The sequence below is a fragment of the Diceros bicornis genome, chromosome 8, assembly GCF_020826845.1.
Source record: "Diceros bicornis minor isolate mBicDic1 chromosome 8, mDicBic1.mat.cur, whole genome shotgun sequence".
Taxonomy (NCBI): Eukaryota; Metazoa; Chordata; class Mammalia; order Perissodactyla; family Rhinocerotidae; genus Diceros; species Diceros bicornis.
The window spans coordinates 60,176,370-60,194,035 of record NC_080747.1 but is presented as its reverse complement, the minus strand read 5'-3'; the positions used below and the strand labels follow the sequence as shown (position 1 = coordinate 60,194,035).

Sequence of the window (17,666 nt, the reverse complement as noted above, 5' to 3'; positions counted from 1 at the left end):
ACGATATACAATAACATGGCTGAACCTCAAGAGCATTAAATTAAGTGAAAGCAGCCAGACACAAAAATTTCAATATAGTTTATTGTTTCAATTACATTAAGTCCAAGAATAGGCCAAATGACTCTATAGTGGCATAATTCAGAAAGCAGATGCTCTGAGAGCAGGGGAAAGAATGAACTTATTAGAAGAGGGACTGAGAAAATTTCTAGGATGATAAAAACATTTTATATCTGGTTATGGATGGTGGTTACATGGATGTATTACCCATGTCAAAGCTCATCAAAATGAGGTCATGGGTCCAAAGCAAGACTCCAGATGAGGAGGCAGGAAGGGCACAAATTCAGGGTCTCAGTTGGATGAACAAGAAAAATGTCTAAGTATTGGAACTACATAAGCATATAGTTCCCATAATCGGGGAGGGCTGGAGGAGGCACCAGTCAGATGAGGGCCAGTAGCAAACGTGGCTTGATGTGGAACCACCATACAGGTGGCTGAGGACACTTTAAATCTCCTCAACCTCACTAGAAACACAACTGGTCCTAGTATATGGGACAGAGATGGGCTGTAAGGAGAGTGGCCGTAAGAGCAAAGAGCCAGCTAGTTACATTGGGACTTTAAGCTTAAAATGGCCACAGTCGGGGGCTGGCCCAGCAGCGTAGTGGTTTAGCTTGCATGCTCTGCTTCGGTGGCCCGGGCTTCACAGGTTCAGATTCTGGGCGCAGACCTACGTACCGCTCATCAAGCCATGCTGTGGTGTCATCCTACATATAAAGTAGAGGAAGATGGGCACAGATGTTAGCCCAGGGCCAGTCTTCCTTAGCAAAAAGAGGAGGATTGGCAACAGATGTTAGCTCAGGGCTAATCTTCCTCACCAAAAAAAAAAAAAAAAAGGCCACAGTCACACTTTAGGTAACAGTTCCTCCTGCTCCTCCTCTTCTTTTCTTGAGAGCTGGGTTGGGGGAGTGAGGTTACTCTACTCCTTTCCAGAGTTTTCCATTTAAAACTAAATTTCACCTCCTTCTTTCTCCTCCTATCTCATCCTGTCCATATCCCATACCCCAACGTCTCCCTAATCTTACTTAAAGATATGAGTATTTCCTTAAAAAGTTGTCATGGTAGCAAAAAATTCCCATTGTAAAGTAAAGACCATCAAGAGCAAGTTAGAGGCCAGAAATTGCATGAAAGGAGAGTGGTATCTGTGGTAACAGAGAGACACAAGATCTACATTGACATTGAGCCAGAGATTTTGGTGCCAGATATAAATGGAGGAAAAGTGGCTCTTTTTTTAGCCTCATTTTCTGCAATAGGAGATATAGATGTCTATATAAAACAGGCCAAAAAAGATTTTTAAAAAATGACAGTATCCTGGTGCCCAGAGCCTTAATATATTTGTTTTCTTCCTTCCATTCCTCTTTCCTTCCGCCCTCCCTCTCTTGCTTCCTCCTTCTCCTCCTCCTCCTCCTTTTCCTTCTTCTTTTTCTTTTTCATAGTGGTGATGGTAAATTAAGTCAAACTCACAGTGGACATGAGATCTCAAGGAGAGACGCATGTTTGTGAGGAGGCAGAAGAAGTAAATGATCCATGTTTTCCTCCGTCTTTCAAGGAATTCTATCATTGCCACAAGCTGTCACGTTTAGATACTGCATGTAACGTGAAGTAAGGAGTGTGCACAGCGGTGGTCGTGTTGCCTTCCTTCTTCACATATCATTGCCCTCTGGAGCACCATGGGATAGCAGAAAGCATTAGTTTTGGAACCAGGACCAGCTTTAATTATAACTTATATAAGTTATGCGATCTTGAATAGACTATTCAAAACTCTTTTAATCCATTTCCTCATCTCATAAACGGGGATGACAGGAGTATTTTATAGGGTTGCTTTGAGGGCTGTGATGGTACCTGATCCACGGTAGACACCCAGTGAAGGTTGGTTCCCTTCTATGTCCTGCACCTTTGGACAGTTGACATCTATCGGTTCTCTCCCACATAAATAGATTTCCTCACCTTCAACAAAGAAGTAGAATGAATGTAAGATGACTCTTTGTAATAAAAATAAAAACATTTTATGTTTATAAAGTACTTCACAGTGTACAAGTGTTTTCCTATGAGTAAATTAGAGCATCTGAGGAAAAGAAATGAGTAAGCAGATGAAAGGACCCTCAGGACCTATTCATCCTCTGGGTTTCGGCTCATAGAAGGGCCAGTCTGTGTTATACTCACCAAGACATTTCTCCTTTTGTTTACTTCAGCTTTCAAGTGACTTGCTAAATAGTTGCAATATCTAAGCTTTATTCATTGCTTTTAATGAAATTATTTTATCAGTATAATTTGCATCATGTGTTTAATTCATTCATTATTTAATAAATATTTATTTAACATTAATAAATATATTTTAAAGCACCATGTGCCAGGTGCTTTTACAGACAGTGGAGATGAGCAGTGAACTAGACGTATGAGCTCCTTGCTCTTGTTATAATCGAGGGATAGAGACAATAAACAAGTAGATAAATGAAGACAATAATTTCAAATGATAAAACTATGAAGAAAATAAAATGAGTTAGAGAAGGCTGGGGTGATAGTGACTACTGTGTACCGAGAGGGGTGGGGAAGTTCTCTTTGAGTGTGCATTCCAGCTGGGATGACTGATGAAGAGACAACCATGCAAAGATTTAGGAGGACAATGTTGAAGGCAGAGGGAATAGCAAACGCAAAGCCCCTGAGGGTGGATTGTTTTAGGACATACTATACTCCCCTAGGAGTCCTTAAAAACAAGCGTATGGTAGAACTAATAGTCACGTGGAATTATGTGATCTGTGAAGAAGGTACAGTTACAAACATGAGCAGCCACCCAGTCCCAACTGAATAGAATGGATTAAGATCCTTTCTATATCCAAGCTAATAATCTATTATCACCTCGCATCCACGAGGAGAACCAGGTTTGTGTGTCTCCAGGGGAGCCTGGAGAGTTATTCACTCAGTGAATAACTTAATATAGTGAGTTCTATTAAATTTTATACTTTGGCTCTTCGCACCATTTGAGGCAGTGTCCAGAGGAATGTAGGGTTGGAAGAGTTTTTTTCACATGCCCTCCGCTGCTCTCGATCTCCACTTCCTTCCTTACTCTCTACAGAGGCAGCTGTGACATCCTACAAGGATAAGGAGATGATGTATATCTTCTACCACCCACTTAGAAATACTTTGGTACCATTGGCCACAGTTGTTTTTCTCTCATCCCCACCCCCATCTCTAGCCCTGCCTATCCAGCGTGAGAACATGGAAACTCATTTTGGGAAATGTGATCTAAGTGGTCCCCAAAGTTAACATTGCTTATCCCTGGGTGGTTATATTAAGGGTGAATTTTTTTCATTGTATTCTGCTGTGTTTGATTGCTTTTTGCAAGACATATAAAAAGTTATAGCTTTCTTATTTTTAAAAGATACGTTGTCTCATAGAACTAGATATAATCAGAAATGACCTTTATTTTTTCCAGTGACTATGTCAGTCCCTAGTTGTTACATGCTAAAAAAGGGGCATTTATGACCTGAGATGACTGAGTAGCTGTGGTTTATACAGGTGTTCCTCATTGAGACAAACAGCATAGGTGAAAATCTTATAAAAGAGATAAAATGGTGGTGAGTTGGTAGGAATTCCTCTTTACTTCATTTTCTTTATTTTAAAGCATTCTTCAGAGAACTATTTTCAGTAGCAAAGATGTCACAGTGCATTTAAAATAAATTTGATTCAGTCGCAAATGTTAAGGACATCTCTAGCACAAAGGGCATTAAGCTCGCTGGGTGTAGCAGGGGATAGGGATAAGATAAACAGTTTGAAAAAGGATGTGATATCACTCTTCTCTTTAGGAAAGCATTTCTCTGTCTTAGAGTTAGAGCTCCAGGCGGAGGAAATGGGAAGGCGGGGAGAACATGGACAGGTTCCAGAGGAGATGATGGGTCATGGAGAATGAATGAGTCAACCGGCATCAGAGGGCGTGTAGTGAGGGGTTGGGGAAGAGGGAAGAAAGGAAGCAGTGGGGCCTTTGAACGCCCTCACTCCCACACCCATGTACACACACCAGGCTCTTAGGGGACATGAACAATCCTAGTGTCCTAAAAGAGTGACTGTGTTCCCCAAGCAACCAATCACTGCCAGAAACCGGCTTGGCTCTGGGGGAAAGTATGACACACTAAAGTCAGAAGGTGATGAAAGTCGAAGCATCACCCCAGTAGACTAACACTGTAAATTATCAGCATTTTGGTCTTCTGTTTACAAAGGTTGGGAAGGAAACAAGAAATCGCTTCCTGAAGGAAGAATTGCAAAGAAAGCTGATGGCATTTCATTGCAGAAAAACAAGTAGTTACCTCTGTTGAGATAGAATTATCTCAAACAACCTTTTTTAGTTATTTTAAGGTATCCCAGAGGTCTCTCTACCTTATCTGTGTGAGGTATTTTAATTTCCCAGTGGACACAGATGGGAGAAGGACCATTGTTTCTGTGAACATCTACTTCTGCATCTCAGGCCTCTGGCATATACACCTGACATTTGCCCGTCTTTCATCATATCTCATTCCTCATTTTACATTCCCAGTATTAAAAATTCCTTGAATTTATGTAACACTTGATATTCTAAAGATCTTAAAATTTTTTACAGGAATTTCTTACTTAATGCTTATGCACTTTTAATTCAACAAATGGAAACATTCATATGCCAATATATAGTAATTAAATCTTATGTACCCACATGAAACAAATAAATGGACAAAATAAGAATATTACCTTATTCCTTCTCAAATTAATGTTCTATCTTTTTGACATTGCTTCTTCTGAAGTAAATCAAAAATGCTTGGAAATAAAATAAAAAGACTTTGATTTTGCCATCCTTACAGCTTCTAGAGTGATCTGTTAAACCCTATATGGGATTATGTTACTCCTATAACTAAAAGGTCTTCCCATTGAAGGAAAAAAAAAACCCAACAACTTCATTATAGCCAAAAGCATCTGTGTGATCTGGCCTCTGCCTGCCTCACCCACACTAGGGTGGTCACCAGACACCTTGGTTTACACCTAATTGTCTTAAAGTAATTAAGAATGCATTCTGTTACTCTCAAAAATATTATTTGATAATAGGTGGTCACTCAACTCCAACCTCATTTCTTTTTTTTTTTTTTTTGTGAGGAAGATCAGCCCTGAGCTAACATCCATGCCAATCCTCCTCTTTTTTGCTGAGGAAGACCGGCCCTAGCTAACATCTATTGCCAATCCTCCTCCTTTTTTTCCCTTTTTCTCCCCAAAGCCCCAGTGGATAGTTGTATGACGTAGTTGCACATCCTGCTAGTTGCTGTATGCGTGATGCCGCCTCAGCATGGCGGGACAAGCAGTGCGTTGGCACGCACCCTGATCCAAACCGGGCCGCCAGTAGCTGAGCGCACGCGCACTTAACCGCTAAGCCACGGGGCTGGCCCCTCCAACCTCATTTCTTTGCCCCTTAGGGTCACTGCCCAGGACATCCCTCCCACCTAGAACACATTTCTCCTCCCCTTCATGTGGTTAACATTTAGGCATCTTCCAAATCTACTCAAACTCACTTCTGCACACCCCAATATAAATTATTTAGTCTCTTTCATTACGTTTTTCTTGCTCATGTCACAATTTGTGATGGTACGTTTACATATATGTTTATTTCTTTAGTTTTGTGTTTTCCACAGGACTCTGAGGCAGGGACAGGACTGGTATTCAGTTGGTTCTCACTACTATGGCCTGCAAGGACTGCTGTATATCTGATTTTTCCACCATGGATACCCAGTGCTGGGAACAGAGTAGGCCTCAATACATTTCTTCAATAAATAAAAGAATGACAAAATCATAGCTTGCCCTCATGAAATCAATTTTTGTGAATTCAATTAATAGAGCCTCATTGAACTCTTACTCTTTGTAAGGCATGAACAGAGTGGTTCAAGAACCATCAGCATCAGCATCAGCTGGTGCTTGATAGAAAGACTGAATCTCAGGTCCAAACCTACTGAATCACAACCTGCTATTTAACAAGGTACCCAAGTGAGTCCAATGCACATGAAAGTCTAAATGCACTAACTTAGTGCACATTTATGTAATAGGCATGGAAAAATAAGAAGCTAAATTACTACTCACACTTCCTTCACTTTTAAGCAACCTTCATGGTTTACTATATAGGGCAATTCCTATTTAAACACGGGTGAAAATTTTGTCAATTATTCTAAAATTCTTAAATGCTATCCCTGGTCTTTCTTGTAAATCATATAACAAAACAGATAATTCTGTTAGAAAGTTTCTGATTTCCTGTCTTGACATGTTGTCCTAATCTAAGCAAGAATAGTCAGATTTGGGGTCTAATCTAAAATAAACATAAAAGTACACAGAGTATTGAAATTATACAATGGTTTTAAAATAAGTAAAATTATCTTACTAAAAAAATACTAGAAATTAAAAGTAAAATCATAGTGATACACAATAAACTCATTTAGGTTGATGACTCACATGTCATTTATGCGTGTCTCCAAGGCCCACTGAACTAGCACATAAAAAGAACTTTTGCCTTTTACTTAATTCAACAGAGTCAGTTAATTTCTTGTTAATCAAGATTTTGAAACGTCAACTGAGGTTTACTTTAGAATAAACAAGGACAATTGAGGAGGACCCAGGCCAACATCCGGAATGTTGTGATCAAATGAACTTTGATTCAAAGCAAATAATGTTACGAATTCCATAGCTGATCTGGCATTCTCATTGACTCTGCAGCTTTCTCTATCAGGCTGAATGCCATAAAGAAGGCAGAGAGAGCAAACTCATTCATACATGCCAAGGCATGTTTAAGCTTAACATTTAGCATGCTAGGTAGCTGCTAAATACAAATCTTGCATATTAGGCGAATCTTAATATATATAGTTATCATTGTACTCATTAAAATTTTTTGACTCAGAGTATTGAAGAAATAGGGTAAGGTACTAATTTGTCTTATAAAGTCCCAAACCCAGAACCTAAAAACACAAGGACCTCCATGGATTACTAAACTGAGTATTTGATTGCAGTGTCTGTTGATGCTTTAGCTTACTTCCATTAGATTCTGTAAATACCCAAATGCACAGAGAAGAAGAACTAAGTTTCAACGAATGTAAATTCAAGACAGTCCCCAAGTATAGAAGTGTCCAAGGCTTCTGGAAGGAACAAGAGACCCGTGGGAGGCTACAATATTGCCAAGGCAATACAGTGTAGATGTAAAGGCATAGGCTTTGGAGTCAACAGGATTGGATGCAAATCCTGGTGCCCATCATTTGTACTAAGCCTCATCTGTGAGTAAACCATAATAATTACTTCAGAAAGATTTTAAAGGATTAGATCAAATCAACAGATAATGCATAAGAGTTGCTATTAACAATGAAAATAGGACTATAGAATTAAAACAAAATGCTAAAAACATTAAGCTTTCTGGGAACTTCAAAAGCACTCACTATGGTGTAAAATAATTATATAATTTTTTTCCTGTTACATAAATTAACCCATTTATTGTAGGTTAGCAATGTTTCAAATGGTGAAGCTTCTACCGCTCTTTTGATTCCTTCAGGCTTCTGATGGCGAACTTCACTGAGAAGGCAGAAGTGGTGTTGCAGGTCCAGGCACCACCTGCTACCGTTTTCATGCAGGAACCACAGTGCCAGATCCCCACAGCTCATCTCTTCATCAGTTTTGCTACAGAATGAGCAAGTGTACTTGGTGTGCTGGCTGATTTCAATTTTCTTCACCATTTTCCTGAGGGAGGCACCATAATGGGTCCCACATTTACAGACAATTCCAACCTTCTTGGCGCTTTTAGCCATGTCACCTCAAACTAGGTCCAAGCCCAGAGAGCTAAAATAGCTATATCTTAAAACCGCTCTTACCAGAGGTTAGCTTTAGACAGTTCATTCACTCATTCAATTGTATTGATTGAGAGTCCACACTGCATTGTGCCAATTACTAAGGACACAAAAAGAAAACAAAGGTTTTGTGCAAAGAAACTTGAAATTTAGTAGAGAAAAGATTTTTTTAAAACAATAATCATACAAAAACTATATGAATTGTGATAAATATTATGGAAGAAAATCATAGAATGCTATCAGAAAATACATCAAGAAGAATTCACTTAAATCACAAGGTCAGGAAAGGCTTCTGAGAAAAAGTGGCATTTCACCTAAGACTCGAATAACAAGTGGGAGCTTGCCAAGGCAAGGGGGTAGGGGAGCAGTCCAGGTACAGAGGTCAACAGAGAGGTAGCTTTGAGTTTGGTCGAGTTTGCACTACTGGAAGAGCCAATCAGGCAAAGAGTGGTGGGAATCCAGATGAGGCTGGACCATGCAAAGCCCTGGGGGTCTTTTACCCTGAACCCAGTGGGCTGCCATTGAAGAATTTTAAGCAGAAGAATGATGTAGTCTGATCACCCTGTCTTCAAAATGGAGGATGAATTCGAATGTGACAATAGTGGAAGCAGGGAGATCAGTTTATTAGAGGAGTGTCTTAAAACCTTGGAACATAAATTTACCTTTAGCACATTCTTTGTGTAGGCAGCTTTGCTGAAGCATGAGAAGCATTAGGGTTTTACAAGCGCACATTCCGGTTTCCTTTTAGACCATTTTAAAACACGTGTTCACTAAGAGATTAACTAACAACCGTGTATTTTGGCTCATTCACTTCCAACAAAGATTTATTAAGATTTCTCATGTGCCACTTACTGTCTTACGCACCGGGAATAGAGTGGTAAACAAAAGACAAGAAGACATTGCTCTCATCAGTCTTACATTCTAGTGGAGGAAGAACTTAAACAAGTAAACAAATAAATATATAACATATAGTATCATAACACCTATGAAGAAAAATAAATCCAAGTGAGAGCATAGAGAGTAAGGGAGGGTGGTACAATCTTAGGATGGTCGGGAAGATCTCTCAGATAAAGTGATTTTTTTAGCACAAGTGAAGAGTAGGCCTTTTAAAATCTAGAAAACAACCATTTCAGGCAAAGGGAACATAAGTGCAAAGACTCTAGGGTAAGTGTTGTGCTTAATATTTTCAAGAAACGGCCTGGAATTTTGGTCGAAATTAATGCGATTCTGTCATCACCACCACCACCACCAGCATTATCATCATCATCATTGTCATGTAACTGTAGAAAAGCTTCCTAGAGTCTTCATAGGACATGTTATTGATTTAGCTCCATGAGAGACAGTCTCACATTAGGCAGAACTTAGAGCTCAGTGAAAGTCTAAATTTTTAAGTACTGCTAGATTTTATAACACTTTGGTTTTAAAAGTTAGGAAAAGAAATCATTTTAAGACAGATATTTTCAGTCTTCAGAATGAGTAAGAATCAACTGAGGCACTTAGTAAAAATGCCCATTCCTGTGTCAAGATTTTGATTTCTTAGATCTAAAGTAGAGCCCAGGAATCCACAAGGGTGACAGACATCCCAGATGATTTCTTGATGCAAGTGGTCCAAGGACTGTGCTTTGAAAAATGTCATTTTAATGCCTTTTTAGTGATTGAGATCTCACAACTATTACAGTTTCCACTATTGCACATCTGTGCTTAAACTCAATAATGAGGGTCTAACATATCATTCTCCAAATGGCAAAAGTGACAGACACAACAAGAAGAACCAATCTTAATGAAAAACCATCTGATATCTGGAAATTGATGGAGAAGTGAAACCAATGAGCTCAAATTCACCGGCACTTGAAGTACAAGGCTGATGACACATTAATAATTTTCTTCAATGTTACTTTTCTAATTGGCCTCAATGACAAATCTTTTCTACTAATATAACTTAAGGGGAAATTCTTTAAATAGACATTATTTACAAAAAGTCTGGTATCTGGCATTCCTAGGGAATAATGTTATAGTTAATTAAGATATGCCAAACACGACTTACGTAGCACTGTTAATTTTCAAGTATTAGAGTATACAAATACAGTTGTGTGTCGCTTAGCAACTGGGATACATTCTGAGAAATGTGTCATTAGGAGATTTTATTTTTGTGTGAACATCATAGAGTGTACTGAAAGGAAATAAAATTTGCCTCCCCACAACGTGTCTCTTTACCATGAGCGTTATTTTATGCTGATTATTTTTAAGAAACAAAACACCCAGAAAGTTTTTCTTCTTATCTCCCCCTTAACTGCCTAAAAGAATTCCTAAAAGAATTCAGATTAAAAAACCTGTCTCAGGACCTTAGCATAACGTGAACTAGATGGTAGACAGGGAGAAACCTAGAAAAGCCTGTTTATTGGGCTCCCCTCTGTGTTCTTCTGTTTCTGTGTGGCCGAACACTTGTTTTCCAAATGTTTGCTCCTTTGCACCCATCTGTGAATTTCCTTCCTCCCCTTTGAAGTCTCAAACCACTACCCCCAACAGCCTCTTTGGTCTTTAGCTGAGGATGGTACTTAGGATGAGGGCTTTGGCCATTTTGGTGAATTACTCGATTTTCCTGGATTTCTCCCGGGTACACATGTTATTAAACTTTTGTTTTTCTCCTGTTAATCTGTCTCATGTCAATTTAATTCTTAGACCAGTCAGAAGAACCTAGAAGGGTAGAGGAAAATTTCTTCCTCCTCTACAGTACTTACACAAACCTAGACGGTTTAGCCTACTACACACCTCAGCTATATGGTACTAATCTTATGGGACCACCATCATACACACGTTCCTTTCTTGACTGAAATGTTGTTACGTGATGCATGACTGTATGCATGGTCTTTAAATAATTCTTCACAACATTTCAATATCCCAGTGTTATAATAATGCATAAGAACTATGTACTGGAAATTTTCAGAAGTACCAATTAATAGAGAATTCTGATTAATAAAATAGTGGGTAATAGAAAACTGATATCACTATTTCTTCATTCAAATATTAATATTTGCAACATAGAAAGGTTGTGCTTTCAATAAAATTTCCCTTGCCTTTATATCAAGTATCAATTGATATGTTCATTTTACTTAATTACTTGGTAGTAACAAAAGTCTCCTCTAGACAACCTTCATGCCAAGATGATTATATCCTGTTAGTCAGTTTCCAATCTTTAAAAGTAGTTGCTGGATCATCATCCTGTTTTGCCTTAGAAAAGGAAAGTGATACCTAATATGGGTCTGCTGTTTGGATACGTAGTGTTTTTTTTCCTTCCCTAGTAATTAGCTCTTTTTATTATCTCATTTCAAAAGAGTAATAAGGTACTGGGAGACATCTACTGTTTTTGAAAACATAAACCTGAGATTAGCATTTGTAGAAACATAGCAAGGGATATTAACAAAGAAAACAGTAATTTTAGATCAGACTCTGAGATTCTGAACTTCACATGATTTGCCACTCTTTATGTGAATTTTTTTCAAGGGCTTTTAAAAATAATTATGGTTATTATGATAAATAATTTTAGTTGGAAGTTGAACTTGAAAGTAGACTAATATTTTTCCATCTGTGTATATCACTTTTATATTTGAACTCAAAACTCAAAGTAACTCTTCTTCCCATCCCCACCTCCACACCTCAGATCCCAGTATAATGGTAATTTAATCAGATATTTGCACGAATATTATCTTGGCTCAGTGTTAAACACAAACAGTTTTTTGAACAGAATCACAGCCATTGTTCCATTAGGCCTGTAAGCCTCCTAAAACACATTTTGATCACAAAATCCAATGAGCTTGAATTCTAAAATCCAAAGCAGAATTTTAATAGCTGCAGGCAAATTTGCTTTTGGCCAAACCCCACCCTGCCCACCCTGCGGTTTAGGTGCCAGTGCATCAGAATGTAACTCTGAGTAAAGTAGGGGCATTTATGATTTTGCTTCCTCCTTCCCAAAGGCACTGTTGAAATCTGAAGGGCCAGTAAGTCTGATTCTCAAATCTCCTGTCTTCAGATCACGTTATAGCCCCATCCACCTCTCTGATGACACCCCATTTCCCATGAAAGGAGAGTACAGAACTTAGTCTTTGCTTAAAAGGATGACAAAAAAGCATCTGATACTAGAGCTGTTTGGGAGAGGGAGAGTTTATATTAACAGCAGGCCTTTTGAGGCTCTGCTTAATCACTTCTTCAATTTCATATAACCTAAGGAAAAGCCACCCTTATTCTCCTCAGAGTTGTCAGTGGGAGATCATTACGCATGCATACATACATATAATTTTATTTTAATTGAATATTAAATGTGTTCTCATGCCAAGACATTTCCTTGGCAAGTATATCTGATTTTAACATTGCAGCTGTAAATCACCAGTTCAAATAGAAACCTCAGGTACAGTCCTTCCAGTGGAGAAATTAAACAGAGATTACATGGCAACCTGAAGCATTGGTGTCATCTGTTAAGATTCCAGGTTTCTGTTCTAAGCATTGCTAATACATTGCTTTGGTTGTGCTTTTTAAGTCCCCTGCGTGAGGAATTTCGAAGTAATAGGAAGTTGTTCATTTAATGTGATAGAAGGATTGCAACAGTTCGAGACAGGATGGCTCTTGACTGCCTGTTAGCAAAGGAAAAGGCACGTGTCTCCTGAGTTTTTTGGCTTGTGCCAGTCCCGAGCTCTGCTGAGGCGTGTCAGCACTGATGCGAGGCATATGGGGTAGTCCTGGAGCTTGAAATCTTAGTGTTTCCTTCCTTCCCTGGAGTGTAAGCTCCAAGAAAACAGGAGCTGTGAACATATGATTCATTATATCTAGAAGGCCTAGAAAAAGGCAGGCACAGAAGATGTGCACGATAGTATTCATTAAAGCAAATGGAATTATCCAATCATTTATTCAAGAGAAATTTATTGAACACTTACCAAGTAAAACATTTATCGAACACTTGTGTGGATTACAGAGATAAATAAGATACAGATGTTAACCTTAAGGAATTTTTAGTTTATTAAAGGAACTAAGTGTGAGTTAAAATAACTGATAATACAGGAGCCAGCCTGGTGGCGTAGTGGTTAAGTTTGTGTGCATTGCTTCAGCAGCCGGGTGTTCCCAGGTGCAGGCCTATGCACCACTCATCAAGGCATGCTGTGCCAGAGTCCCACATACAAAACAGAGGAAGATGGGCACAGATCTTAGCTCAAGGACAGTCTTCCTCAGGCAAAAAGAGGAAGACTGGCAACAAATGTTACTTCAGGGCCAATCTTCCTCACCAAAAAAAAAACAAAACAAAACAAAACTGATAATACAAAATAGAAAATGATAGGCAATATTAGAGAGGAATTGCTCTTGTATTTTTTAATTATTTTCAAAATATTTCCATATCGATTTAATATGACCTTATGCCTTGGAAAACACTCTGAAATGTACTTTACGCTAAATAAATGTGAAGGATTACTATAGTTATAAATGGCTCTGTTGTCTCTGAAGAGTTACAATGTTGGAGCCACTGCTTTAGGAGGATTCCTCTTAGATTTCTACTGATCTCTAAACAGAAGACACAGGCAGTTTATAAGATCATCTGTGATCTGTGGCTGTTTGTTAGAATCACCTTCAGAGTTCTCAAAACTCCCAGTGTTCAGGCCACACCCCCGACCAATTAAGTCTGAATATCCCGTGGTGGAACCCAAGCATAGCTACTTTACAAAGCTTGCCAAGTAATGCCATTGGTTGAGATTGTTGTTCCTAACCCTGTCTGCACATAAGTAACATGAGGAGCTTCTAAACACCAAGTCTCACTCTAAGAGATACTGATTAATTTGTCTGGAGTAAGCCCTAGGCATAGGTATATTTTTTACATTTCTTACGTTCAATAGTAATGTGCAGCCAGGGTTGCTATGCACAGAGTTAAGGAATAACAAAAAATTATATCTAATTGTGGGAGAAATATGTTTTTCTCATTGGCAATTGTCACTGGTCATCTGTAAGAACTAGGTAATATCCAGTTTAAGAGACTACTCTGTTTAATTAATTTTTCCCAGTTGTAAGTGGTTATGAGGATGATCAGAAAGGATTTCTACCCCTGAACCTGTCACAGGTTGGGCCTGGGAGGACAAGAAGACTGTCCTGGAATTCTTGGCCCCATGAGCTGGTGTGGTCACTCTTAGTCATTTCTCTTTGATGGATAAAGCCCAGACATGAATAGCGTGCGAGTGTGTGTGATCATTTCAACACAGATGTCACCACCTATACAAACCACCATCTGGGAAGGAAATTGATTTACCTCTTGCACATCTTACATGGGTAAAACAAAGCATTGTGTTATTTCAACTATCATTAGTTTGTAAATACTTCTATTGTGTAATCTATGACAGTTTGGAAATTTCTCGGATATCAGTTTCTCAGAACTATTGATATAAATGGGTCCTTCTGATGCACTATATCCTCTGTTTATAAAAAGAAAGTATTACCAAACTGTAAGTTTATTGAAAAACTCAGATATCTTCCATGAAAGGCAAAATTACCTACTTTAATTTCAAAGAGAATCTGTGTGATTTAAATGTAGAACAGAGGAGCAAATTCAACATGAAGGAAAGGTGGAATAATTACGAGAAGACTAATGGTGCTAAACAATGTCAGCAGGAATTCTAGTGCTTTTGGAGAAAACAATTGACTCATCTCTCAACATTTAATTTATTTTATTTAGTTCGCTTAATACAAATTTTTCCTAATGCCTTCAAATAATTTCACATTTCCGTTCAAATGAGTCACATGAATGGTAGCCTAGGGCAGTTTATCTTGCTAGAATTTTTTTTTTCAGCTCCACCTGCACAAATTCTGACAAGTTACTGTGAATTCATGACTGCAAAGATCATTTTGGGGGAATGAAATTTTGATGAGAAATGGAATCCAAGACAGCATCACATTCTCTGGTACTTTTCTTTAACTTTCTTGCCTATCCTCTAGCCAATCATAGCCTCAAATACCAACCACATTGTTACCCTGGCAGTGACACATTCTAATCAGACGAAGAATGAAAGACAGGTTTAATGGGTCAGCTCCTCCTGGTTAGCCTTGGCTTCTCCTGAGAACAGTCCTTCTCTCAGTAGAAGGGAACGTAGCACTCATGTACTGAGTATCCATTGGATATGTTATCCCATGCAATTCTCACCACAATCCTAGAAGTTAGGGGAGATAATTATACTAATGTTAAAGAGTAGAAAACAAAAATTATTAGAAATAACTAATAATGTTTTAAAATTTTTTATCGTGTTAATTTTTATAGATGTAAATATCTAATTTGAAAAAAATCTACATCTATATTTTAAACTATTCATTTGTGCTGTGGGGGATCAGAATTGGCCACCTCACAATATGTCTCTTTACCTTGATTATTTTCTCTGAAACACAATTTGACCTCCCCCCGCCCCCTGCCCCACTAACTGCCTAAAAGAATTTATCTCTGGGTATGGATAGACTGGGAGGGTACATGCTAAGCCCATTCCAAGTAAAACTAGAAGTTTTCTTCTCAAGAGACATTTACGTTTATAAAGGAAATTTGTCTCCCTCTCTGTACCAGGAAGAAGGGGAGATGACCTTATCTCTGGAAACTCTTATCAGTGTGGAAGGCGAGGACTTAGATCTGCATACTCTTGTTTACTGTGCTTTTCTGGTAATCTCCCATAGCTGACTCCCCCTACCCCCAACATCCTCCTTTGTCTTTCTATTAAGAGGAGAACCTAAGCCATTTTGTCGAGAAACTCAGTTTCTCTGGGTCTCTCCCACGTATACATGTTAGAAAGCTTTGTTTGATTTTCTCCTGCTGTTTGGTCTCATGTCAATTTAATTTGTAGCCCAGCCAGAAAGTACCCATCATGTGTAGAGGATAGTCTTCCTCCCCTTCAGTACTCAGATGATTCCAAACCAATTAAATTACTTGGAAGCTAAGTGAATTATAGACGTTAAAAAAAATTACAGGCATAGGAAAAAAGAAAATCTATGAAATACTATACTCTCAAATACAAAGCAAAAATGTAATGTCAAACATACTTGGATAAAGAGATTAAAAAAGCATGTGTCATATATTTTACTCTTTGAAAAGCTATCTTGCCCATAGATATCCCTCTCTTCCCTCTGCTTTTTAAATGAATTTTTTTTTTGGCACTGGGCACAAATTGGGTCTTGCTAGTTGTCTGAGCTGACAAACTAGCAAACCCCTTCGTCTGGAGCATGTCTGGGAGCCAGAGAGGAATGAAGAGATTAAAATCAAGCTCCTTATTGTGCCTGTTGAGCAGCAGCTCCTATAAAAGGCATTGGGTGAGGGGGGACACTGTTGTCAGTGATGTGTTGCTGCTCATGGGACGTAGTCCAAAATCTCTAATATGGCCTTAAGGCCCTACCTAATCTGCCCACTTCACCCATGTGATCTCCCACCATCTGCCTCCTCCCCATCTAGACCCTGACCATAGGCACTCTCCCTGGGCTTCAGATATGACCTGTTCTCTTCCAGCTCAGTCTTTGCTCAAATTCCTTCTTCTGCCTGGATAGCAAACTCCTCTCCTCACTGCTTCCATTTTACTAAAATGTGCTCAGGGCTCAGTTTAAACATGTCCTTCTCAGGGACACTTCCTTGACTCACGCAGAGTTGTTTGGGTCCTGCTGGTGTATACCCCATGTCACTCTGTGGGTGACTTAATGGCTTTATGATTTTTTATTTAATATCTGTCTTCTCCAGTGATAATGATGGTAACTAACACTTATCTATTATCAGTAACAACTTCCTGAGGGAGCTATTATTATTCCTATTCACAGGTGAGGTCACTGAGAATTTCTGATATTGAATAACTTCCCCAAGGAGACAGCAAAGGATAAAGCGAAGCTGTAAACCTGGGCACTTGACTGTGAAGCCATCCTTCTGACCACTTTATTGTTACCTGAGCCCCACCTGGTTGTCTTGTTTCCAATCTACCCCTTACACCTTGCACAGGGCCAGGCACATCCTGAAACCCATATACATTTGTTGAGTGTAGGAATAAATGAGCTGAGAAAAAAAGTAAGAAAAAAATAAAATTGAAAGGCCTTGGTAGCCGGCAACACACAGCTAGGCCATGGTGTCCCCCACTGAATATAAACTGTACCCAGAGAATATCAAGAAGAGGCAGACAGGACTATGCCATGACAACAGTGGAACATGATAAAAATAAGACCACTTCCCAGTCATGTGTGAACACAGAGACAGGGTGTGATGCAATCACAAAAATAACCAAATGCCCTCCTTTCCCAATTAGCACAAGTCAATACTATTCCTTTGCCAACGACAAATCCAACCTTGTATCCTTTCTCCCGTATCTTAAATAGAAATTTTTAAGAGACCCAATTGAATTACCCATGCTTTCTGATAGCACCCAATCCAGAACAAGCCCTGATTTCCTTATACTCTCCCCAAAATCATCCAGCAGAGACCCAAATGCTATAGAAAGCCCCTCCTAACTACCCTTCACCAAAATCATCCTGTGGCATATGCTCTCCCTTGCTACAGCAGCAACAGAGTAACAAATATAACTTTGTTTGACCATATGTGTGTTCTTAGTGGACTTTCACTGGTGGGCATTGACAGAGCAAATGAGTGGTTATTTAAAAAAGTTGTGGTTAAATAAATTTAACCTCAAAAAGTTAGGACTTGTACCCATTAAACTTGTACCCATTAAACACATATTCTTATTAGTTGCTTAGACTGGTTAATTTTACAGTAGACAATACTGAATTATTTTAGTCCTGATCCATTCA

General features: G+C 38.8%; 1 protein-coding gene across 1 annotated transcript; it reads right to left on the bottom strand.

Annotated features, from left to right (window-relative positions):
- Positions 1-7,567: 7,567 nt before the first annotated feature.
- On the bottom strand, positions 7,568-7,844 carry LOC131409349 (60S ribosomal protein L37a-like). Its single transcript, XM_058546442.1, is given in 2 exon segments — positions 7,568-7,709; positions 7,711-7,844. Coding segments are annotated over 2 exon segments (276 nt in total).
- Positions 7,845-17,666: the final 9,822 nt, after the last annotated feature.